A 22,442-nucleotide genomic window follows, 5' to 3' on the forward strand; every position below is an offset into this window, starting at 1 on the left:
AGGTAAGAAAGAATCAGATTTCCCTACTATGAAAAACAATGTTTCCTCTTTTAGTCAAATGAACAATGTATCAAGCATCACATCAACAGACTTTTAAAATGAAATAATTATGACTATGCTGATCTCTGATCTCAGGAAAAAAATTAGTCTAGATACATATAAAATATAAATTTCATATACATTTTAAATGATACTCTAAATAGCCGACATTTCTCTTAAGCAATAATGTTTAAAGACCTATTTATGCAATAAATTTAACATCTCACCTGTCCAGCAATAGCATTGAAGTAGGTATACACGGAGTCACCAGCTGAGGAATAAGTGTCTGCATATGCTGGGTACCCAGAGTATCCATCGAGGAGTATAGCTGGGCCTGTTTCTGGCACTGGCTGTCCCATCTGCATTCCTGGCACCTGAATGCTAAAATCTCCAAACTATAATTGTGAAAGGGGAGAAGGTTCGTAATATAAATACTACCTATTATCTATAAAAGTTGGATTAAAAGAAATTATTAGAAGTCCATCAAAAAGTAAACACAGTTACCAAAAGCTTACAATCCTATCACAAAAACTTCTAACTACAAAATGTTAGATGTCCTACATTAAGACACATTTCATCAACATATATTACCCAGCATTAAAAGAAGTGTAAAAGAAAAAAGAAAGTTACTAGCCTCTAAGAACTTAATCTAACAGAGGAACATGTACAATTTTAAAAAATGTTTACCAACATCACTGAAGTAAACAAGGAGTAAAACAATGCAAGATTTTACCTAAAGTAAAACTAAGAAGTAAACCCCAAGACGCATACTTAGAATATATGTGTAAATACAATGAAACTTTATTAAGTGTCAACATTTACAATATGTTGGGTATTATATTCTTTACAACTATTTAAACTTAAAAATTTTATATGTCAATATAAAATACGGGAAAACGGTATATAGTTTTTCAAAAATCTTTTAAGGGGCAGGAAGCAAAATGTTTAAAGAAACTGCTGTGGTTCTGGTAGTATCCTGAGGGATGAGATAAGAGTTCTGTATGCTGGCCTCTCACTTGTTTCTTTTCAGCCTATTGTGACTTATCACAGTTTATATATGTGGGATTCTCTGATGTTACAGATTATGTGATCTAGTTTTAATTAAAGCCATCACAAAATGGCAATAGTAAAAATTCAGAAACATGCAAAGCAACATGAAAGGCTTGGACATGAAAATATTGTCTAAGCCTTTCCTTACTGACATTATGTAGTAATAATAATAATGATCAATTTTGACTCATTTGAAACTATCAAGAGAACAACTTGAAATACGAATTTATGTAAACCGTGTTTAGGGATGAACATTGTTGGCCAGGGGCCCCAGTTCTCCTCCACATGGGCCCTTTCATATGGTTCTTCCACTTCTTCATAGCATGGCAGTCAGCTTCTAAGAGAGAGAAAGAGAAGCTGCCAGTCCTCTTAAAATATTAAGTCTGGAACTGCCATGGTGCCTTTTCTACTGTATTCTACCAGATGAAGGTGAAACAGGCCCAACCCAGATTGAAGAAAGTGGAGAAATAGTCTGCGCCTTTCGATAAAGGGAATGGTAAAGAATTGGTAACCATCATTGATCTGACCACAGGTTCTCAAACTACGGGATTGGGGAAAGTTAATGCTGCAAATTGGGCAGAGAAAACAGATTAAAAGTTATTCCTAAAGACAGATTCTTTATCTTTGAATTCATTTTGTATGTTATTTCTTGTGTGAAAATCTAATCTGTTTAAGTTTTCTGTGCTTAAAATGTATTTTTATTATTGAAAACACTGAAGCTTGTATAATACAACATGTAGAAATAAAAACATGTAACAAAGTTTTAGATTGTTTCATTTCCTGTGACCAAAATGAGAAACAAAGAAAAGAAAAAAAAGTCCTTTACATTGAGTTATAATTTTTATTCGTATACAGTTAGTAAAAAAAAGAAAATAATACAATTTTTATAAACAATACTTAAGAAAGTAAAACACTATTGGAAATGCATCTCCTACAGAGATAAATCATGCACTTAATTAAAGCATACTATCAAAACAATTAGGTCTAGTAGCTGACATTTTATATTTTATTAAAAGAATATAAGAAACATTAATAAGGTATGAGTTTCCTTTATTTAACATGATTTATAAAGTCTCAACTATCTTATTAATATTCTCCTAGTAAAGAAATCATGTAAGTTTCATCCCAAAATTTTATCCAATGTATCTTAAAATATTTCAATTACATTTTTTAAAATCAGTGCCTCTAATCTATATTGCTTCAGCTATTGAGGGTACTTCTCTTTCTGGCGATTAATAATGAGCATGAGAACAGCTGAAAAGAGATGTTTATTTTAAATTCATGGAAAAGGGTATTTAAATATTCAAAACACATACAGACGTTCTCTTTATTGTGTCATGGAACTCTCCATCAAATTCAAGCACTCTGACAAAAGTGGGTAAGGAAGCACCAAATTATTTGAATGAAAATGTATTACTTTTGCCACCTCACTCTGCCATACATATATGAATTCAGAGCATACCAAGAGGAGTAAATATACACATTTCTAACAGCTTCAACCAAATGAAAACACGTATATGCTAGGGACGTTTTTAAAGACCCACAGGTTTATGCTATCTTGACTAATCTTTGAAGGGGCTTTACTTTCCTTAGGTACTTTAAACTTCCTTCCTAAATTTAAGGACTGAGGAGGCGTAGGCATTACAAAGTGGAAGGTGCCAGAGGGAATTGAGGCAAGTCTTAAAGGAAAGCAAATCAATTTTAGGAACAAGTATGTGTGGAAGTTGAGGACCTGGAAATTCATATCCTAAAACAACAACAACAACAACCACCACCACCATGAACTCCCAGGGGTAGGAGTAACTCCTTTGAAGACCACAACCATAGCCCAAAGTCAAGTCCTATGTTAAAATCAGTGAAATACAATTTCTCTTTTTAGGTAAAAAACAAATAGAAAATATATTATATTCTACCCACACCGCAATGGATCAAACTACTGTTAACTCTCTTAACACAGCGTGCTCAACCCACTTTGTAGATCACTGACATCGATACTAAAGGTTTGGGTTCCTTTCTGAAAAGAAGAGGCTAGCCACCAGGACTCTACAATTATAACTTGCAACTCCCAAAGGTGATGTAGGATAAAAGTTATAAGAAAGAGTAACCTCCCCCCGCCTGGGGGCGAGGGGGCAGTCTAGAACAGGTTGCCCTTCGTATAACAGTAAAGATTAGGAGTTATTTACCGTACACCTTAATTTATTCATAAGGAACTTAAAGAACAAGAAGTGGTCAGGAAATTCAGAAAGAGGATCCCTAGCAACACTGAGTGGGGGGCGGGGGAGTGATGTACCACAAAAGATTACTGGAACAAGAAGAGGGTGGCTTGTTCCTTCATTCCAGGAAACAAATTTCCAAACACACATTACTCCCTCGGCTCCACCAGGAAGCTCCTCAAGGGTCCTCAACGAGACCAGAACACCTGCGGCTCCAAGTCAGCCCAAGATCAATGCTCTCCCAGGCCCTGGCTCCCAACAGCCCTGGAGTCCGGCGCCGCCGAGTACCAGGCGCGGACGCAGGGAGCAGGAGCCAAGGGCGGACCCGGCACGCTGGCACCGCCCCCGGGGAGCGACACCGCGCGAGGGAGAGGGACACGGCCAAGCGGCTGGGACTCACCCCTCCTCCGTATCCCGGGTAGGCCATGACGAGCGGAGCAAGCGTCAACCTCGAGTCGCGTCCGCACTGCTGGGAGAAAAGCACAGGCGCAGGTGCAGGGAGGCGCAGCTGCAGGTGAGGCTGAAAGGCGCACTAACCGCACAGTTCACTCCTCCGAACCCGCCCCCTTCCGCAGTCCAGCCCCGCCCTGCACGGTTCCGATTGGCTGAGTTCCACACTTTGGAGCCAACTCTGCGGCAGTCCGCCCCTTCCCGCAGCCTAGCCCCACCCATCTCTGCCGTGATTGGCTACACCCCATCGGGAGCCCACCAGTCCCTGCTCGGCTCTTACTGGCTCCCTCAGTTTCTCGCGCGCTCTCCTTCTAAATCTCGAAGAAGCCTTTTCTGCTGCAACTTCCCACCCTTTGTGGAAAGGTCTTCTACAAGCCTTCAACTCTTCAAGTTACTTTTCTCTCTAGAAACCCCAAACCGGCAAGTCAGTGACTTATTTTAACCAGTCCTCCACGCTTTTGAGCTGGACTTCAAAGACCCATCTGTGAATTTCAAAATTTGCAGTTACATTTACTTTTGTATAGTGTTGATGTCACATCAAAACTTTGCAACCAGGACCACACCTGTGGTCCAAGAGGAGCGCTTCTGCACCAAAACCCACTTGAGGCCACATTGGACGAACAGGTTATTGATTCTGTTTGGTAGATAAATGGTGACCTGAATTGTGACATATGGCAAACAAACAGGATATCTAGTTGAAGATGATTTCCAAATAAATTCTTTTTAGTGTAAGTATGTCCCAGATATTGCACAGGACATGAACATATACTAAAAACTTACTTGCTGTTTATACACTGACAATATAGATGGTGTCCTGTATATAATCTGACTCAGCCTTTGGGCAAACTCTTGTTAAATGTTCAATTACTTTGGCTTATTAAGTAATAGCAATGGACAAGTCTGATTTATCTCTGGAACTCAAATGAATTTTGTAGCTCTGACTTTAAAAGGACAGGGCAGCTATAGCTTTGGCTTATGAACAAATAAAAAAACCAAATGATATTATTTTGAGTTATCTCTGAAGAACAAGAGAAGGGCTAACATGTTTCTTAAAAATAAGGCTATCAAAAAAAATGTTAACTATTCACAAAAGAAATCAGCCTTGCAGAGCTGAGTATCTGTTGTTCAGCTATGCTACAGAAGAGGATGTTGGACCTTGTGAAACAATTCTCAGAGGAAACGGCAGAGGGAAAGGAAGATTGCTGATGTCGAAGCTACTCTTGGGAAAGTGTCTGTTAAGTTCCTTCAATGCTGTAAGAAATACTTAAGCCACTAAGGTTAAATTATTGGCATAAATAGAGGGGAAGGGTAAAACCTACGTGGCAAGAGGGAAAAATGCATGGCTTATGAAGGTATCAAATGATAAAGCTCTAGAAAGAACAAACCATTGCAAAATTTTATTCCAGTGGATTAACTGCATATTCAAAGAAATGCTTAGAAAGGATTGAGTGTTTACATTTACAATGTTAGTCTGATTCTATGGTCAACATTTTTGTGCATCTTGTTTTCATCAAAATAGCCTTATTGATGCAACTGCATTTGTGTAGTTGGGAGTTAAGTCCCCATGGGTTTCTTGCCTTTCTGCACATTTAATTGCAAAGATAGTATTTCCTGCCAGGGCAAAGTTTGGGTACGTTTGCTAGCAGCCTTCTTAGGACTTTACTAAGCTTGGAGTTCTTCCAGTTGGATAACAAACGCAGTGCACGTGCAGCACCCATCTGGCAGCTCCTCTTCGCCCTGTGGGACTTCAGAACGAGGGGAATCTATGGAAGTATGAAGCTCATGCTGCCTGTTGTGCTTTGAGTAATAAAGTTCTTTGTCTCTGACTCAGGAATCTCACATAATCTGCCAACTTCTATGAAATTGTGGCACTCTACTTGTTTGCTTATAACTAGGGAAAAATATCATATCCTTCATAGTTCCTGCCACTATATCTCTTAACTTAGAGAAAGGGCTACCAAAGAAATTTCCTACCATGAAGATGCAGAGGAGGACTTTGAACAACACAGCATCTCTCTCCCTAAAACTAGGTTTCAAATTATAAATATTCTAGTATAAAAATTCAAATAAGGCCATAGAGTTTTTTTTAATAATGGTAATGTTAATTTGCCTCCACGAGTCAAGTTAATACTGTATGAACAATAGCATTTTATGAAAATGTCATGTATATTTTAAAAATTTGCTTTTAAAATATTTTTAATAAAATCCTTCTTTATTTTATAAAAATACCTCTAGATTGAATATGATGTACCAGGCAGGCATTGTGTGTTGTGAAGTGTTATTTCTCAAAACAACTCCATCAGGTATATGTTATTATTCCCATTTTACAAATGTGAAAAGTAAGGTGGAGAATTGTATTTCACTACCCACCACTGCAGTTGCATAGTGACTAGCAAATCTGAGAGCTTTGCTGCAGAATGTGGTTTCTTAAACATTGTACGTCCCCTTTTCTCTCCATCCCCAACCATAGTGCTGTATTTCAGAATATAATAAAATTATCTACACCATAAAAGAAAAAAGGCTTTCAAAGGTTTAAATGGCAGTAGAAAATATAACTAGAGAAATAGCCAAGGAAACGCATTGTTTTGACCAAGATTAGCCAATTTAATTACTTCTCTTACACAGGATACATCTTTTCTGGTGACCATAAAGCTCACAGGATTATGTCTAACTATGGAATTTCTTCTGAATCTTGGTGGCATTGGTCTTATCATAAGTTTAGATATTCAACTAACCAGCACATTTACCAGAAAAATATAAACAATAAATTAACTGCAGTTCTTTTTCCTCTCTGTTGCCATCTCATTTTCTCTTCCCCACTATATGAATGAGTGAGAGAAAAGAGTCACAGCTCCTCAGCAAATTTCAGTCACAAACCCACAGCCTACTTCCCTCGTATAAATCATATATATATATATAAAATAAATAAGACATACCAGCTAATGGAAACCAACATTAATGGAGTTTATTTTATATCACTAAGAAATTTCATTTAGATAGAACAATTCATTTATTCAATAATTATTTATTGAACATATATAATGTAACACTATTTTAGATGTGGAAAACATACATCAATAGGAGGGGAGGAATGTCCTTGATTTTTTGGAGCTCACATTCTAGCAAGGAGAACAGACAATAGTAAGTAAAAATGATGAGAAAGTAAATTATAAACCATGTGAGAAGATGATAAATACTATTAAAAAATAAGCAAACCTAAGTCAAGGTTAAGGGGTAGGGAGATGACAGAGTAGGTTGTAGCTCTAAATGAAGTACTTGGGTAGCTTTATTGAAAAGGCAAGATTTGAGCAAAAACTTAGAGGTCATGAATAAGTTAGACATTCTAGAGGTATCTGTAGGAAGAAATTTCCATGAAGAACTAGAGTTAAGGTCCTAAAGCAAAACCCTGCCTGACCTATTTGAAGAATAACAAGGAGGCCTGTGAGCCGGGAATAGATTGAGCAAAAGGGAGAGTAGTTGGAGTGGTTGCAGAGCAGGGACATTGGAGCAGATCATGCAGGGCTTCACAGACCATTTTAAGTACTTTCTTTTATACTCTGGTTGTGATACGGAGCCACCGAAGAGTTTGAAATCTAAGTGGGACATGATACGATTTAGGAAGGCTCACTCTTTCAGCTGTGTTGACAATAGAAGGAGGTTAGTGTAGAAACAAGATCTGTTAGCAATCTGTTGGTAATCTAGAGATGATGGTGGCCTACTAGGGTAGAGCAGGTGAGATGGTGAGAAGTAGTGAGATGATTATTCTGTTTTTAAGGGATAGCCAGTAGGGTTTACTGGTGTTTTGGATTTGCCCTTAAATGACATGGTGAAGACTGGGGAAGGAGCGGTTTGGGATAGTGCCAAATCAAGAATTAATATTGGAGATTTTAAATTTGAGATGCCTGTGATACTAAGTGACTATGTCAGGCTGTTGATCTAAGAGGTTGCCTGGAGTGAACAGCTTCTGGTGAGGGTGCCTACCAACCACTCAGGATTTGTATCTTAACAGACCTTTCTCCACTTGATACACTGAGGACAAGTGGCAAAGAATTTATTTTTAGAGAGGGAGGATTCCTCCAAAATGGCCCTAACAAATTGCTGATGCTGATAATGAAAGTGAAAGGGGCCTAAGAAATTAAGGCCTCTTTGGGCATCATTGATTATAAAAATTAATTAATAATATAAATGGTTTTATGACAGAGGATTAAAGGTATAGCCCATTACACATGGAAAATAATTCTGACAACTTCTAAATCCATATAACACTTAAGAAAGTACATACACAGCTCAGGCTGCCATAACAAAATACCATAGGCTGTGTGGCTTAAACAAAAGGAATTTATTTCTTACAGTTCTGAAGACTAGAAGTCCAAGATCAAGCTGCCCACAGGGTCAGTGCCTGGTGAGGCCTCTCTCCTTGGTTACAGATGGCTGCCTTCTCCCTGTGTCCTCACATGACCTTTGCTTGGTGCATGAAGATAGCAAGAGAGGGGGCAAACTTTCTGGGGTCTCTTTTTATAAGGGCACAGTTCCCATCATGAGGACCCCACTCTCATGACCTCACCTAAACTGAATTATCTCCTAAAGTCTATCTCCAAATATCATCCCATTGGTGGTTGGGGTTGCAGCATGCAAATTTGGGGAGGGAAGCATTTCGTTCATAGCACACAAAATCTGAAAGTTGAAAAAGGAGACACCTGATCATAATGTTCACTGTTGTGCTGTCATTTTGATCTACCCTAGTATTTACCTATTTTATGCTAAAATGTATTCCTTAATTGGATTTCCAATATTCCTTAACATAGATTTCCTTAATTGATCTACACACAATAATTATCATACTTTTCCAGAAATTATTCATTGTGTTTTCAATATGGAATAATGAAGATATATATGTGTTATTTGCATAAGACATAAAAATATGACAGTATCAAGTGAAGCCATCCAGCAATAATTTTATTTTAAGCCCGAAGTTATTCCTTTCAGTATCTTTCTAAGGGTTACTGCCCACCAGTGAGGACAGAAGAAAAATAATAAGCATGCCAAATAAGACAAAAATAAACATTATCTACCATTTATTACCTCAAGCAGCCGCTTGACAAACTGACCTTTCTTCAGCTAAGCTCTCAATAACACAGTTTTCTGTTTTTAATTCTGAAAATACTAGTACTCTTTTGGCAGGTGTACAAAATCTAAAGCAATTTAGTAATAGTGCATTTTAGAATAAAATTGTTAACAAGGCTCTTCAGAAAGCTGATGATTGGTATACTTTCTGCATATATACATCCTCACTTTGATTATTAACTCTATTAAGCAATTTGGACTCAATGAAAGCTTCCTGACAAATTATATATATGTAGATAATGTTGATCACAGTATGTGTCAACAACTAATGCTGAATAAGAACAGCAACAGTATGATTAAAATCCTCAATAAAGTCATCTACTTTTCAGGTAAGATGAGAAAAATACCTACCTTAAATTTTAAATCCAAGTTGCATGCTTATGAATATCATTTAGATTCTACCTAGGTAACATGGGATGATATATATACCCACAAAGCTGTCTCTCTAGAAAGATATAAATTAAACATGTCAATTAAATTCTGTTATGTTGGTGTTTATCCCACTGGTTAGTAACTCGCTTCTGTAATAACATGGGATGATATACCCACAAAGCTGAGTCTCTAGAAATATATAAATTAAACATGTCAATTAAATTCTGTTATGTTGGTGCTTATCCCATTGGTTAGTAACTCGCTTCTGTGTAGTGTCAGTTAAGTTAGAGTAGTCCTGTTACAAAAAATTAAAAATAGTTTCATCAAAAACATAAAAGTGGCAGAATTCTTCAATATATTATTGGCCAACTAAAAGCTGAGATCATCTCATTTCCACATTAATCCTCAGGTGTTTTGTGTCTGTGTAAAATAAGAGTGCCCCCCTTCATATTTATGTAAAATTATTGGTGGAAATAAAACCTGGTAATAAAAATTTAAAAATTACAACTTATTATTTTATATAACACTTGATATTTTTCACAGCTATTTTGCACATTATCACATTTGACTTTCACAACAATCTTGTGAAATAAGTAACACCAATTACATCTTCAGAGGAAACGTGGTAATAACTTGCATTGTGGATGTAGACACAGGTCAAAGCAGTTGCAAAATATTTTTAAAACAAAACATGAGCTGATTGTTTTTCATGTTCAGGAAATAGCACATAAAATCTGAAAGCTGAAAACAGGAGACCCCTGATCATAGTGTTCACTGTTGTGCTGTCACCTTTCACTACACAATCACCAGTGCTTGTGTAGTTTTGAATGAGTGCGAGAGAATGAAGTCCCATTCTTAGAGCCTTTAATGTTACTTAAAACCTAAGAATCAAGCTATAAAACACTTCATTGCTTGAATTATCCAAAATTAGAAACTGAAGTAAAAGAAAGAGAAAAAAACAGTACTCTCCTGGTACAAAAAGGGGTAAGAATTGTGATAGGTACTAATGTAGATGACGACCCATGATCAGTTATGGGTGGGCATAATGAGCCCAATTAATGCACCACCCAAGATCTTCTCAGCTCAGCCTACCTTAAACACTTTCCTTGTTTTCTGTCTTTTAGCCATAAAGCTCAGTTGCTGCTGCTGCCACTTCCACCAGAAAAAAGCAGATGGCACATTCAGACACAGTAATTGAGGGATCGTAATGAAGTCACTATTTACAAAGGTGTTGACATAGGTAAGATAAACCAATCAGGCCTGATACAGCGTCCCAGTGCAAGCAGTGTTGAGGACTCATTACCACCCTTAGGCAGAAGGTGCAAGGCAAGAAAGCAGTTATCAAAACCTGGATAGAATTATTGTATGAGGAGGGTCCCCTGACACATGACTTTTAGTACACGGATGCACCATAATCTGCATTAAGATTAGCCTAGGGAATAAATACCAAAACCTCACTCTTCTCCCTACCTCTGCTTTCCTGCTAGTGCTTCCATTGACTGAATCTGATCAGAAGCTAGAGGAAAAGGGAGCTCATTATGCAGTCCACAAAGGTTAGCCTCCCCTGGCACAGAGCAATGTAGAGAAGGGTGAAAAGTAGATCTTTATGGGTAGGTGGAAAATGCCAATCACACTGAAGAAAAAGAAATTCCAGAACTTAAATTCCCAACCCTGCCCAAATTAAACAACTCTTCAGTTAGAGTTTCAACCCATGAAATTGTTCTGTAAGGTAAACCAAAAATCCAGATAAATTGCATAAAATAGATATTTATAGAGTAATTACACTGAATGATTAATCGGTACTTAATTAAATCCAAATATTTCACTGAGCAACTAGGCTATATAGAAGACAGAAGGAGAGAGAGAGAGATACTTAGGTTTTTATTCAACTTCCAGGATTACAGTAAGAACTTGAGCCACTCATTAAGAGAGGCACTATGGCAACCAGCAGAAAAGAAAGGGAGAGGAGACGGGAGGAGAAAGGAGGATGTTACCTAGCAACAGAATCTTTAGGCTAGAGTTTGCTCATAAAGTGTCTAAGAAAATGATAGCTAGTGATATCAAAAAAACAAAATAAAATGAAAAGAAGATACAAAAAATGTCTGAGTGGGGACATAGAAGCCATTTGAGTATATAGATAACAAAGATCAAATAATTATGTATTTTATTTCCTATGTGAAATATCTTTCTGTACATTATTTTAAATAAATCTACACATCAATAAATACATGTTTAGAAGGAAACAAAACTAATTTCTGTTGGAAAGCATTGCCTAAAATATAGCTTTTCATGTATCAATTTGAAAAATTAAATTATGATTGAACTCAACTTTCAACTGTTAACTAAGAAAAACATGTAGCTTCAGGCTATAAGTCTATCATAGTATTACAATAATGAAAAATAATCAGCTGATATTCAGATCTTGAATTTTGATATTTTCCCTCATTAATATTTAGGAAACATCCGTGTAGGAAACTACCTATCAGCTAAGCACATTATGCAGACAATAAGTTAATACCAATGTCAGGGTTGGGACAATTTCTCTTTATTAACATTTTATTTTTTTAACTTTGTTAATACTGATTTCATTAATTCACACACACATTCTGATTTCAAGAGACTACGTTAATTGGTTCTAGTCATTATCATCCATGCTAACTCTGGAAGAAACTGCAATAAATAACGGAGGGGTCGACGATTGACTCCAAGTTCATTTGTTGACAGTATGACATTGGAAATATATAATGCAACTTCTTTAAATCTCAGTTTCTCCTTTGCAAAATGGGGATACTCCCTATTAGAAGACCAATAAGTCCTCTTAGTATTACGACAGAAAATCCAACTCAATATATCTAAACAAGAGAATTTATTGGCTCATGTAATTCAAAGTCCTGGGCTAGCTTTAGATTAAGTTTCATCTGGCATATAGACAGTTTCTCCAAGGACCCACATTTCTCCAGCTGTCCCTTCTGCCTCCATTCTTAGGACATAGAGGGAGGCCCCCTCCCAACCCTTAACCCAACCGTAACTCACTGTTACAAATAGCTACAGGGAATTTCCACTTTTATTTCTCTGGTCCCTTTTTTTTTTTTTTTTTTGAGACGGAGTCTCACTCTGTCATCCAGGCTGGAGTGCAGTGGTGTGATCTCAGCTCACTGCAACATTTACCTCCTGGGTTCAAGCGATTCTCCTGCCTCAGCCTCCCCAGTAGCTGGGATTACAGGTGCCTGCCACCACGTCTGGCTACTTTTTTTTTTTGTATTTTTAGTAGAGACGAGGTTTCACTGTGTTGGCCAGGGTGGTCTTGAACTCCTGACCTTAAGTGATCCACCCACCTTGGCCTCCCAAAGTGCTAAGGTTTCTCTGGTTTTAACTGGGTTCCGTGTTCACACTTAATCACTATAGCTAAGGAGTGGGATATGTTGAGTAGGTTAAACTAATAAGTCTCCAGCTCAATAGGTGGGAAAGGGGTCAATCCTACCCAAAGATAGTTTGAGGATGAGGAAATGGGTGGTTTCTCACGAAGAAAAACTAGGAGCAGTTTTACCAAAAACAGAAGGAATGAATACTGAGCAAGAGAAAACAACAGGCCCGCTCATAAACTCATGGAGTTGTGAAGATTAAATGTGGTAAAATATAGAAATCTCAGGAAAAGCATAGGTATAGATCTTTGTTTTCCTCACATCTCCTAGCACATGGTAGGCATTTGATGTTCATTTATTCACTAAATATGCATTGAGTACCTCCTGTGTGCCAAGCTCTATGCTACCATTGAGGATTCAAAAATAATGAAGACATGTTGCCTGTCCTTGTGAAGCTTATAGCTTACTAGGAATGGCAGATAAGTCAAAATGCAATTGTAACAAAGTGAGATGAGTTCTGTGGCTAGAGGTAAGCTCAGGATGCCATAGAATCACAAAAGAAAGGAGCAGGGAGGTGTAACATAGGCATAGTCATGAAAACAATCCCTATAAACATCCTCAATACATGTTACCTTGTCCCTTACCTATAGATATTTATACCCTTATCCCTGATTCTGTAGCAGACGTATCTTGGGCCCTGAGCAGCTTAATTTTAAATGATTTTTTTCTGAAGATTGGAGAGAACATTAGCAGTAGAGGTAATGAAGTAGAAGGTTATCTTCTCTGCCTTTATAACATGTATTTTAAGTTGAAATTATAGCCATGATTTTACCTCCCTAGTGGGAAATATAGATTATCTCCCTTTTCTGTTAACTGGCAAAAAAAAAAAATCTATAATTGTACATAGTTACAATTTTGTTTAACTGAATCAGCTTAATTTGTTCCAATGCAGTTAAGATCTCACAGTTAAAGCCCCACAAGGTGGCGGCAGAGGAAACATCATCTGTGAGTCGCAGTGTGGAGAAGTCTCAGGAAGGAGGCAAAGGAAGGCTTTCCCACTTAGACCTTTCTGAGAAAGGCATGGATAAGACGATGTCTAGGATTTGGCCTGGGCTGCTTTGTGCCTGCCACCTCTTCAAAGGAGACACCGTATCATCAAGGTTCCAGAGAATAAGATGAGCCTTAGGCAGTAATTGGCCTCATCTGAGAACTTTGGTCAGCCTCCAGAATTCCTTTTTCGAGTTAAGTTTCAGGCTTTCTCTAGGGTTCACTGTGGGTGTTCCACAATTATTAAATGTTAACATTATGCTTAATTGGTAATTAACAGCATGCAGCACATTTGTGAGCACACAAGCAGTCTGCTCCTGAAATGAATGAAGCATTTCTGAGATGTCTATCAGGGATCACTCACAGTCCATGCATGCTGCTTTATTTATTTTTCTCTATTAAAAATCATAAATCCTTCATCTTGAAGTATTTTTAAATAGATTATTTGTAGTAACAAAATAATTTGGATCACTTGATAATTTAAAAATCTCTCACATAGTATGAATATGTCCCTTGAGACTCTTGAACTGCCTTTCAGGGAGAAAGGATGAATGAAATGAAATCATCTATGCTAAATAAGTTCTAAAATTTTGAATGAGTTCTAAGGATGAGGAGGGACTCTGCAAGCTCCCCAAAAGTGCTAAATCTATATATCCTCAACACAAATACTCAGATAGATAAATGAAACACACAGCCTATTTATTGGGAATTCAGAGGGAAAAATAGTTATTTAAGGAATAATCAGAAAATATATTTTAATATGCAATATATGTTTACATTATAAAATACAGTATAATTTGTGGTCTTAATAAATAGGTGTCTCATCTCTTTATTACTGGTTTTACTCATCCATTCTTTCATTTGTAACAGTACTAGCATAATATAATTGAAGTCCCTTTCCCACCTTCAACAAAATGGTATACAGGTTCCAGAGCTTGCTCAACTTTTTTAGCATTTGATTCTATGAAAAACTGTTGGTAAAGGAAGCTGCTGACTCTGAATTAATCTTGCTGCTTGTTGGGTGTATATAAATGTGAGGCAGTCTAAGAAAGCCCTGATACCGTATTACTATTTTTGTGCGAATTCTTTGTACGTCATTTTTTGATCCCCCAGCAGAGACTTTCAAACGCCTTTCCAAAAATGCATAATCACAAAATATGAACTTTTTTTAAAAAGTGTACTCTTTTTGGAGTACAGATGGGGCCCAGTGATCCGCCCATTGAGCCTCTCTTCATCACATCTTAGGGATGTATCACTAAGTCACATTAAATCTTCTCAGTTTAAATATTAGTCACCTAGGCCATGATAAACTTGCAATAAATGTGACTGTGCATTATTTCTGTGTGGAAGTTGAATTTCCTCACAGTCTCTGTAACTTCCCTCTTCCTTTTCGGTAAAAGTATAAGAAACTCCAGTTACTAGAAGCAAGACAGTTTTTTTAATGATCTAGGACTTCCTCCTTCAGTCCCTCATTCTCTTTCCTGAACCACAAGTTGAAGGACTGCTATGGGCCTTGTTAGTAGGCATGAGCATGAAGCAAAAATCCTTCGAAGTAATTCTGATTCAGATTTCCTGCACTTGTTACTTTGTCTCTAGTTTAAAGACATTGTGGACTTTTCAGTTGAATTCATATGTAATTTGATTCTTCCAAATATTAGCTAAGGATTTATGCTCTGAAGTGTCCAGGGGGCTACTGCCATGAAGTTATATAAATATATATATATTTATATATTATATAATGTCTATATTATATAATATATATAAATAATATTGTATATTTTTATATATATATTTATATATATGTATATATTTTTTTGAGAAGGAGTCTCGCTCTGTCACCCAGGCTGGAGTGCAGTGACGCGATCTTGGCTCACTGCAAGCTCCCCCTCCCAGGTTCATGCCATTCTTCTGCTTCAGCCTCCCGAGTAGCTGGGACTACAGGTGCCCGCCACCATGCTCGACTAATTTTTTGTATTTTTAGTAGAGACAGGATTTACTGTGTTAGCCAGGATGGTCTCGATCTCCTGACCTCATGATCCGCCCACCTCGGCCTCCCGAAGTGCTGGGATTATAGGCGTGAGCCACCACACCCGGCAGAAGTTGTGTATTTTATATAATGCCTAATAGGTTTTATTTGTTCTAAGCAATTATGTGACAATGCCCAGGCCAATGAATTTACCAGATGAATGTTCCAGACTACATGTCCTTTCATAAATTGCTGAAAATATGTGTCCACTTATATCACAGCTTTAGCCAAAATGAATTATGAATGATTCAGGAAGATATCTAAAAAACATAATCCAGTTTCCAAATTCTCCTGCTCAGGCCAGCAAGCTATATATACACAGTTTGTCTCAGTCTGTTAGTTCTGCTACAACAAAATACCTGAGACTGGGTAATATAAAGAACAGAAATTTATTTCCTCACAGTTCTGAAGGATGGGAAGTCCAAGATCAAGGGCACAGATAGGCTGGTGAGGTCCCCAGCCTCTGCTTCCAAGATGGTGCCATGAATGCTATTTCTTGACATGGTGGGTCAGAAGGGCAAAATGTGCTCAACTCACTCACTTTTAAAAGGGTGCTAATCCTGCCCACTAGGCCACAGCCCTCATGGTCTAATCTCCTCCTAAAAGCCCCACCTCTTAACACCGTTGCATTGGGGATGATATTTCAACATAAATATTGAAGGGGACACAATAATTCAAACCATAGGATAGTTGATACTCACTATTCATGGGTTTCATATGTGTGAATTCAGCTACTTGCTGATACTTATTTGTAACCCCCAAATAATCAATACTTGTAGCCCTTTCACAGTCATTTGCAAACATGTGCAGAACAGTGAAACATTTGAATCACATGACGCACAGATTCCTAACTGAGGTCAAACAAGGCAGTACTCTGCCTTCTTGTTTCAGCTCTTATACTATAAATAAGTATCCTTTTTGTTGTATATTTAGTGCCACATGTTTCACATTTTTGTGCTCTTTGTTAGTGGTTTCACTGTTTAAAATGTCCTCCCACCACAGTGCTGAAGTGCGGTCTAATACTCCTGAGCACAAAAGAAAATAAGTATGTTAGGTAAGCTCTGTTCAGGTATGAGTCATAGTGCAATTGGTTGTGAATTCAATGTTAATGAATCAACAATATATACTAAATAAAATGTCTTTAAACAGAAATGCATGCAAAACAAGTTTATGTATTGATCAGTTGACAAAAATGCGACTGGGGCTCATAGGAACCTAACCCTGCGTTTTCTCTAGAAGCAATGGCCCAGTATTCACTAATTCAGTGCTTATAGTGACTTTTTAGAATATAACTGCCACCAAAAATGAGAATTGATGGTATCCTCAGTTGGCCCTAGGCTAACAGAAGCCCTAATCCCTAGTTCTCACCTCTAACGGAAGAATGAAATTACAAGTGGGTTTGCAAAGAAAAATAACTGACACTAAAGTTCTAACCATGGAGACTGTGAGGCAATGGATAATTTTATACAGGTTTCCATGTAAGTCTAAATGGACATAGGTTCAGAACAACTTCCTAAGTGGTCACTTGGCTCACAAAAAGGGACTGAATTGACCATGTCAGCACTTCCTATTGGAGATATTCTTCAAGGCCAGTGTGTGTATTCGGGTATGTAAAACAACTGGAAAGCAAGTTTGTAGCATTCTTTGGGTCATTCTTTTATTTTAATATTCATACAAAATGGTTTGACCTACTGCAGGATTGCCTTACTTTAAAAATCAAAATTATTGGCTATTACTAAAAAGTCAAAAAATAACACATGCTGGCAAGGTTATGGAGAAAAAGGAATGCTTACATACTGTTGGTGGGAGTGTAAATTAGTTCAGCCATTGTGGAAGACAGTGTGGTGATTCCTCCAAGACCTAAAGACAGAAATACCATTTGACCCAGCAATCCTTTATTCCTTTGAGTATATACCCAAAGGAATAAAAATTGTTCTATTGTAAAGACACCTGTGTGCATGCATTCATTGCAGCACTATTCACAATAGCAAAGACATGGAATCAACCAAAATGCCCATCAGTGACAGACTGGATAAAGAAAATATGGTACATATATACCATTGAAAACCATGCAGCCATAAAAAAGAATGAGATCATATCCTTTGCAGGGACATGGATGGAGCTAGAGGCCATTATTCTTAGCAAACTAACACAGGAACAAAAAACTAAATACCGCATGTTCTCACTTATAAGTGGGAGCTAAAGGATGAGAACACATGGGGGAACAACACAAGCTGTGACCTATTGGAGAGTGAAGGGTGCGAGGAGGGAAAAGATCATGAAAAATAACTAATGGGTACTAGGCTTAATATCTGGGTGATGAAATAATCTGTACAACAAACCCTCATGACACAAGTTTACCTATGTAATAAACCTGCACATGTACCCCTGAACTTAGAAGTTAAAAATAACAATAATTATTATTATAATAAAATAAAAATAAAAAATTTTGATCCCTATCGTTAAAAATATTTGAACATGGACCCCAGTAAATATATGGGTATTCATTTAGAAAATCTTCACATGTACAACTATAATAATTTATCATCAAATACACCAAAAACTAAAAAGGAATGAGATGAACTAATTAAGATTTTAAAATGTAATTTATATAATTCAGTGCATTGATAATAAAAAAATTTGTAGCTGATAATGCTTATATTTTAAAATCTTAGTTTAACCCTTCATGATTTAGCAGTTCAAAAGTTTGATTCAATTTATCTCAATATTTCAATAATTAATTCTACAGCCTTCCTACTCTCTTACTTTTAAGACTTTTTCCATTATAATATGGATATAGAAGTGCCGGGAAGGGAAGAATGTGGTCCCTTTAAATGACAGGAAAGTGTTAAGTAGAGGAGGGCATGCTCCCTAGCTAGGGCTCCATCCCCATGGACCTAGGTGAGGACAGGCATTTCCTGCCCAAATGTTGCATTTCCCAAGACCACACTGGCCTGCCACGCCCCCATCCTCTGCCTATTAAAAAAACCCTGAGACCGTAGCAGGCAGACATAGAAGGAGCTGGACATCAATAGGAGCACATCAGCAGAAGAGTACATAGGCGGCTGGATGTGGAGATGAATGCACTGACAGGCACCAGAATGCTGTCAGGCCACTGACCAGCAGACGCAGAATGATGTGGAGTTTGGCTGGGATAGTCAGTGGAGAGCCCAGGCCACTGAGAGGCACAGCTCCAGGGGTAAACCTTTCCATTCAATCCCCTTCTGACTTCCCCCAAGCTACCTCCACTCAATAAAACCTTGCGCTCATTCTCCAAGCTCAGGTGTGATTCCGATTCTTCCAGTACACCAAGGCAAGAACCCAAGATACAGAAAGCCCTCTGTCCTTGCAACAAGGTAGAGGGTTTAATTGAGCTGGTTAACACAAGCCATCTATAGACAGCAAAACTAAAAGAGTACCCTGTAATACACTCCCACCGGGGCTTCAGGAGCTGTAAATATTCACCGCTAGACACTGCCATGAGGTCAGAGCCCCACAGCCTGCCCGTCTGTATGCTCCCCTAGAGGTGTGAGCAGCGGGGCAACTTTTCCTGTCTCAACTGGGGGCTCACCCGGGATCTTAGAAGGTGAGTGCGAGTGAATGCTAAACTGTCAGGTTTGCCTTTCTTCCAAAACCCTGCCATCTCTCTCTCTTTCCTATGAGTAAGAGGCTCTGTTTTCTTTTCTTTTTTGAGACAGGATCTTGCTCTGTCACCCAGGCTGGAGTGCAGTGGCACAATCTTGGCTCACTGCAACCTCCACCTCCCAGGTTCAAGCAATTCTCCTGCCTCAGCCTCCCGAGTAGCTGCGATTACAGGCACATGTCACCATTCTCGGCTAATTTTTTTTTTTTTTTTTTTTGGTAGAGACAGGGTTTCACCATGTTGGCCAGGCTGATCTCGAACTCCTGACTTCAGGTGATCCACTCACCTTGGCCTCCCAAAGTGCTGGGATTACAGGTGGAGCCACCATGCCCAGCAAGCGTCTGTTGTCTTTTTGTCACTTTTTCTCTCTCGCACAGTTTGAAATGGCTCTCATCTCTTTCTTTATAATGTTAAGTGTTTTGCTACAGGCTGCGTCAATGTTACTAAGTAAAATGAGTATTTGGCCCAGCCACCAAAGGTGCAAATCAGACCAACTGTTCCTAGAGGTGCCAGGTATGCCTCCACCTCGACAGCCACAGGCATGCATGGCTCAGGGAATCTCTGCTTACCCTTTCCCCTCTCAGCTCAGCTGCCTAGGCGTGCCTGCAGCAGGCAAAGGCTGAGCCCAGCAGCCATGAGGGGGAGCAGGAGCAAACAGGCAATAGCCAGGACCCTACAGGGTGCTTCTTGCTTACTATGCCAACGGAACCTCCCCTGGCCCGGGAATTCAACCTGGTCTGAACTAGGGGAAGGATGAGAAAGATAATTATAAGGATTAAAAGGGCCCACTTGTACTAAGTAAGGGGTTCTTCTCCTAGCATCCCCCCTTTTTTGCCCCTTTTACTGTTTTTCTGTTTTTTTCCTTTTCCAAGTGAGAGGGCTCCCCCTGCCCCCCACAATATTTCTGATAGGGAAATTAGCAGAGGAGCGACCCCTGCTGGCTGATAACTGCAAATTCAGCAGGGCACATTTGAGATACTCTAAACAGATACAAATAGCCTCTAAAATACCTTTTTGGTCCCAAACTCGATTTAAGCTTCAGACTGAGGCCCCAGAAAGAAAAACTGGGCCTAAGGAATCCAAAGCCAGGTGACAGGCACAGTGTAAATGGGCAAAACCAATTCCTGCCAACTAAAACCCACCCCACGGAAGGAGGCCATGGTTCCTGGAATAAACAGGCCCAGGGAACTCAAAGTTTGCCAATAGCAAGGAGAAAGGGAGGCATAGGTGAGGGCAGTTAATTCCCATTCTCCAGGTTTTCCCTACCTCATGGGTAAATACCTCATTTGTACCTATGGCTGGCACCTGCAAAGGTCTCTGGGGCTCAGGGATAAGGGGTGGAGAGTGGAGGGAGGACGCTTGCTTTCTCTCTCCATCATACCCTGAGTTTTTTGCTGAAAGAAGGAAAGGAAGGCCGGGTGTGGTGGCTCATGCCTGTAATCCCAGCACTTTGGGAGGCCGAGATCACCCGAGGTCAGGAGTTTGAGACCAGCCTGGCCAACATGGTGAAACCTCGTGTCTACTAAAAATACAAAAAATTAGTTGGGCATGGTGGGGCTTGCCTGTAGTCCCAGCTACTTGGGAGGTGGAGGCAGGAAAATTGCTGGAACCCGGGAGGTGGAGACTACAGTGAACCAAGATCATGCCATTGCACTCCAGCCTGAGTGACAGAGCAAGACTCCATCTCAAAAAAAAAAAAAAAGAAAAGAAAAAAGAAAGAAGGGAAGTGAGGGATGCCTCTATTCCCTGTCTTTCAGAATGGGCAACCAGTTCTCTTCACCACCCTCAGCTTATACTCCTCTGGAGTGTATGCTGAATCATTGGGACTACTTTGACCCTCAGAATCTGGAGGAAAAATGCCTCATAGCCCTCTGCACAAAAGTTTGGCCAAATTGTGATTTACAGGAAGGACTGGCTTGGCCTCTGGAAGGGACCATTCATTTCAATACCATCTGGCAATTGGAACTTTTCTGTAGACTTGAGGACAGATGGTCTGAGGTCCCATATGTGCAAGCTTTCTATACCTTGTAAGGCAATCCAGACCTTTGCTGACAATGTAGGATTGATCCAACCCTTCTGTTTCCTGTCTCAGGGAAGGCTGCAAGGGGCAAGCCCAGCAAATTAAAGACACGAGTCTCAGAGGCACCCCCAGCAGAGGCGCCAACTCCCTCAAGCCCTGCTCCTCTGGGTCCACCCCGACCTCCCCATCCAGCTTCAGCCTCTCACTTGCCCCCTCCTAGAAATCCTCACCCTAAACAAACCCCAGTCTTACTCTTGCCTCTCTAATAGAGGCCCAGTGAATTTGGGCCCAGTAAGGTCCAGGTCCCCTTCTTCATACAGGACTTAACACAAATGAAGGGTGACCTTGGCAAGTTTTCAGATGACCCTGATAGATCTATAGAGGCTTTCCGGAATTTGACCTAAATATTTGAACTTTCCAGGAGAGATGTTATGTTACTTTTGAATCAGACCCTGACAGACATTGAGAAACACACCGTTCAGCAAGTGCAGACAGATTTGGGGATGAGCTTTGTATCACATATAATGTCAGGGAAGGGGGCAAACATTATCCAACCAGAAGAGAAGCAGTACCAATGGATGACCCTAAATGGGATCCCAGTGATGAGATGAGAAACTGGAAGAGGATACACTTTCAGGTGTGCATAATGGAGGGCTTATGTAGGACAGGAATTTGATGAAAATCCCACTGCATTCCTGGAGAGGCCGTGGTAAAACACACCTCTCTCTCTCTATCTCCTGATTCAGTCAAGGGGCAACTAATCCTAAAGGATAAATTTATTACTCAGGCAGCTCCTGACATCAGGAGGAAGTTGCAGAAATGGGCCCTGGGAGCAGACAGTACATTAGAGGACCTCGTGAAAATGGACACCTTGGTCTTTTATAATAGAGACAGGGAAGCCCGGGAAAGAGAGGAAATGCAGGAAAGAAACAGAAGCTTTAGTGAGGACAGGCATTTCCTGCCAAATGTTGTATTTCCCAAGACTACCGTAGCCTGCCATGCCCCCATCCTGTGCCTATAAAAACCTCCAAGACCCCAGCAGGCAGACACAGAGGCAGCTGGACTCGAGAGGAGCACATCAGTAGAAAAACACATA

The 22,442-nt window shown here is 39.3% G+C and overlaps 1 protein-coding gene across 2 annotated transcripts in view; it reads right to left on the reverse strand.

Annotated features, from left to right (window-relative positions):
- GCA (grancalcin) overlaps positions 1–22,442 on the reverse strand; it is a 39,982-nt gene that overhangs the window by 13,580 nt on the left and 3,960 nt on the right. The window contains exons 1-2 of one of the 2 annotated variants that reach the window (XM_032755560.2): positions 3,703–3,836; positions 267–434 (exon numbers count right to left, since the gene is read on the reverse strand). In XM_032755560.2, coding sequence (XP_032611451.1) covers positions 267–434; positions 3,703–3,729 — 195 coding nt within the window. In that variant the 5' untranslated portion in view covers positions 3,730–3,836. Of the gene's footprint in view, positions 1–266; positions 435–3,702; positions 3,837–22,442 lie in introns of those variants that run through there. The other variant, XM_058441620.1, reaches the window with a different exon arrangement.

This window comes from Hylobates moloch, unplaced genomic scaffold (assembly GCF_009828535.3).
Source record: "Hylobates moloch isolate HMO894 unplaced genomic scaffold, HMol_V3 SCAFFOLD_1, whole genome shotgun sequence".
Classification (NCBI taxonomy): Eukaryota; Metazoa; Chordata; class Mammalia; order Primates; family Hylobatidae; genus Hylobates; species Hylobates moloch.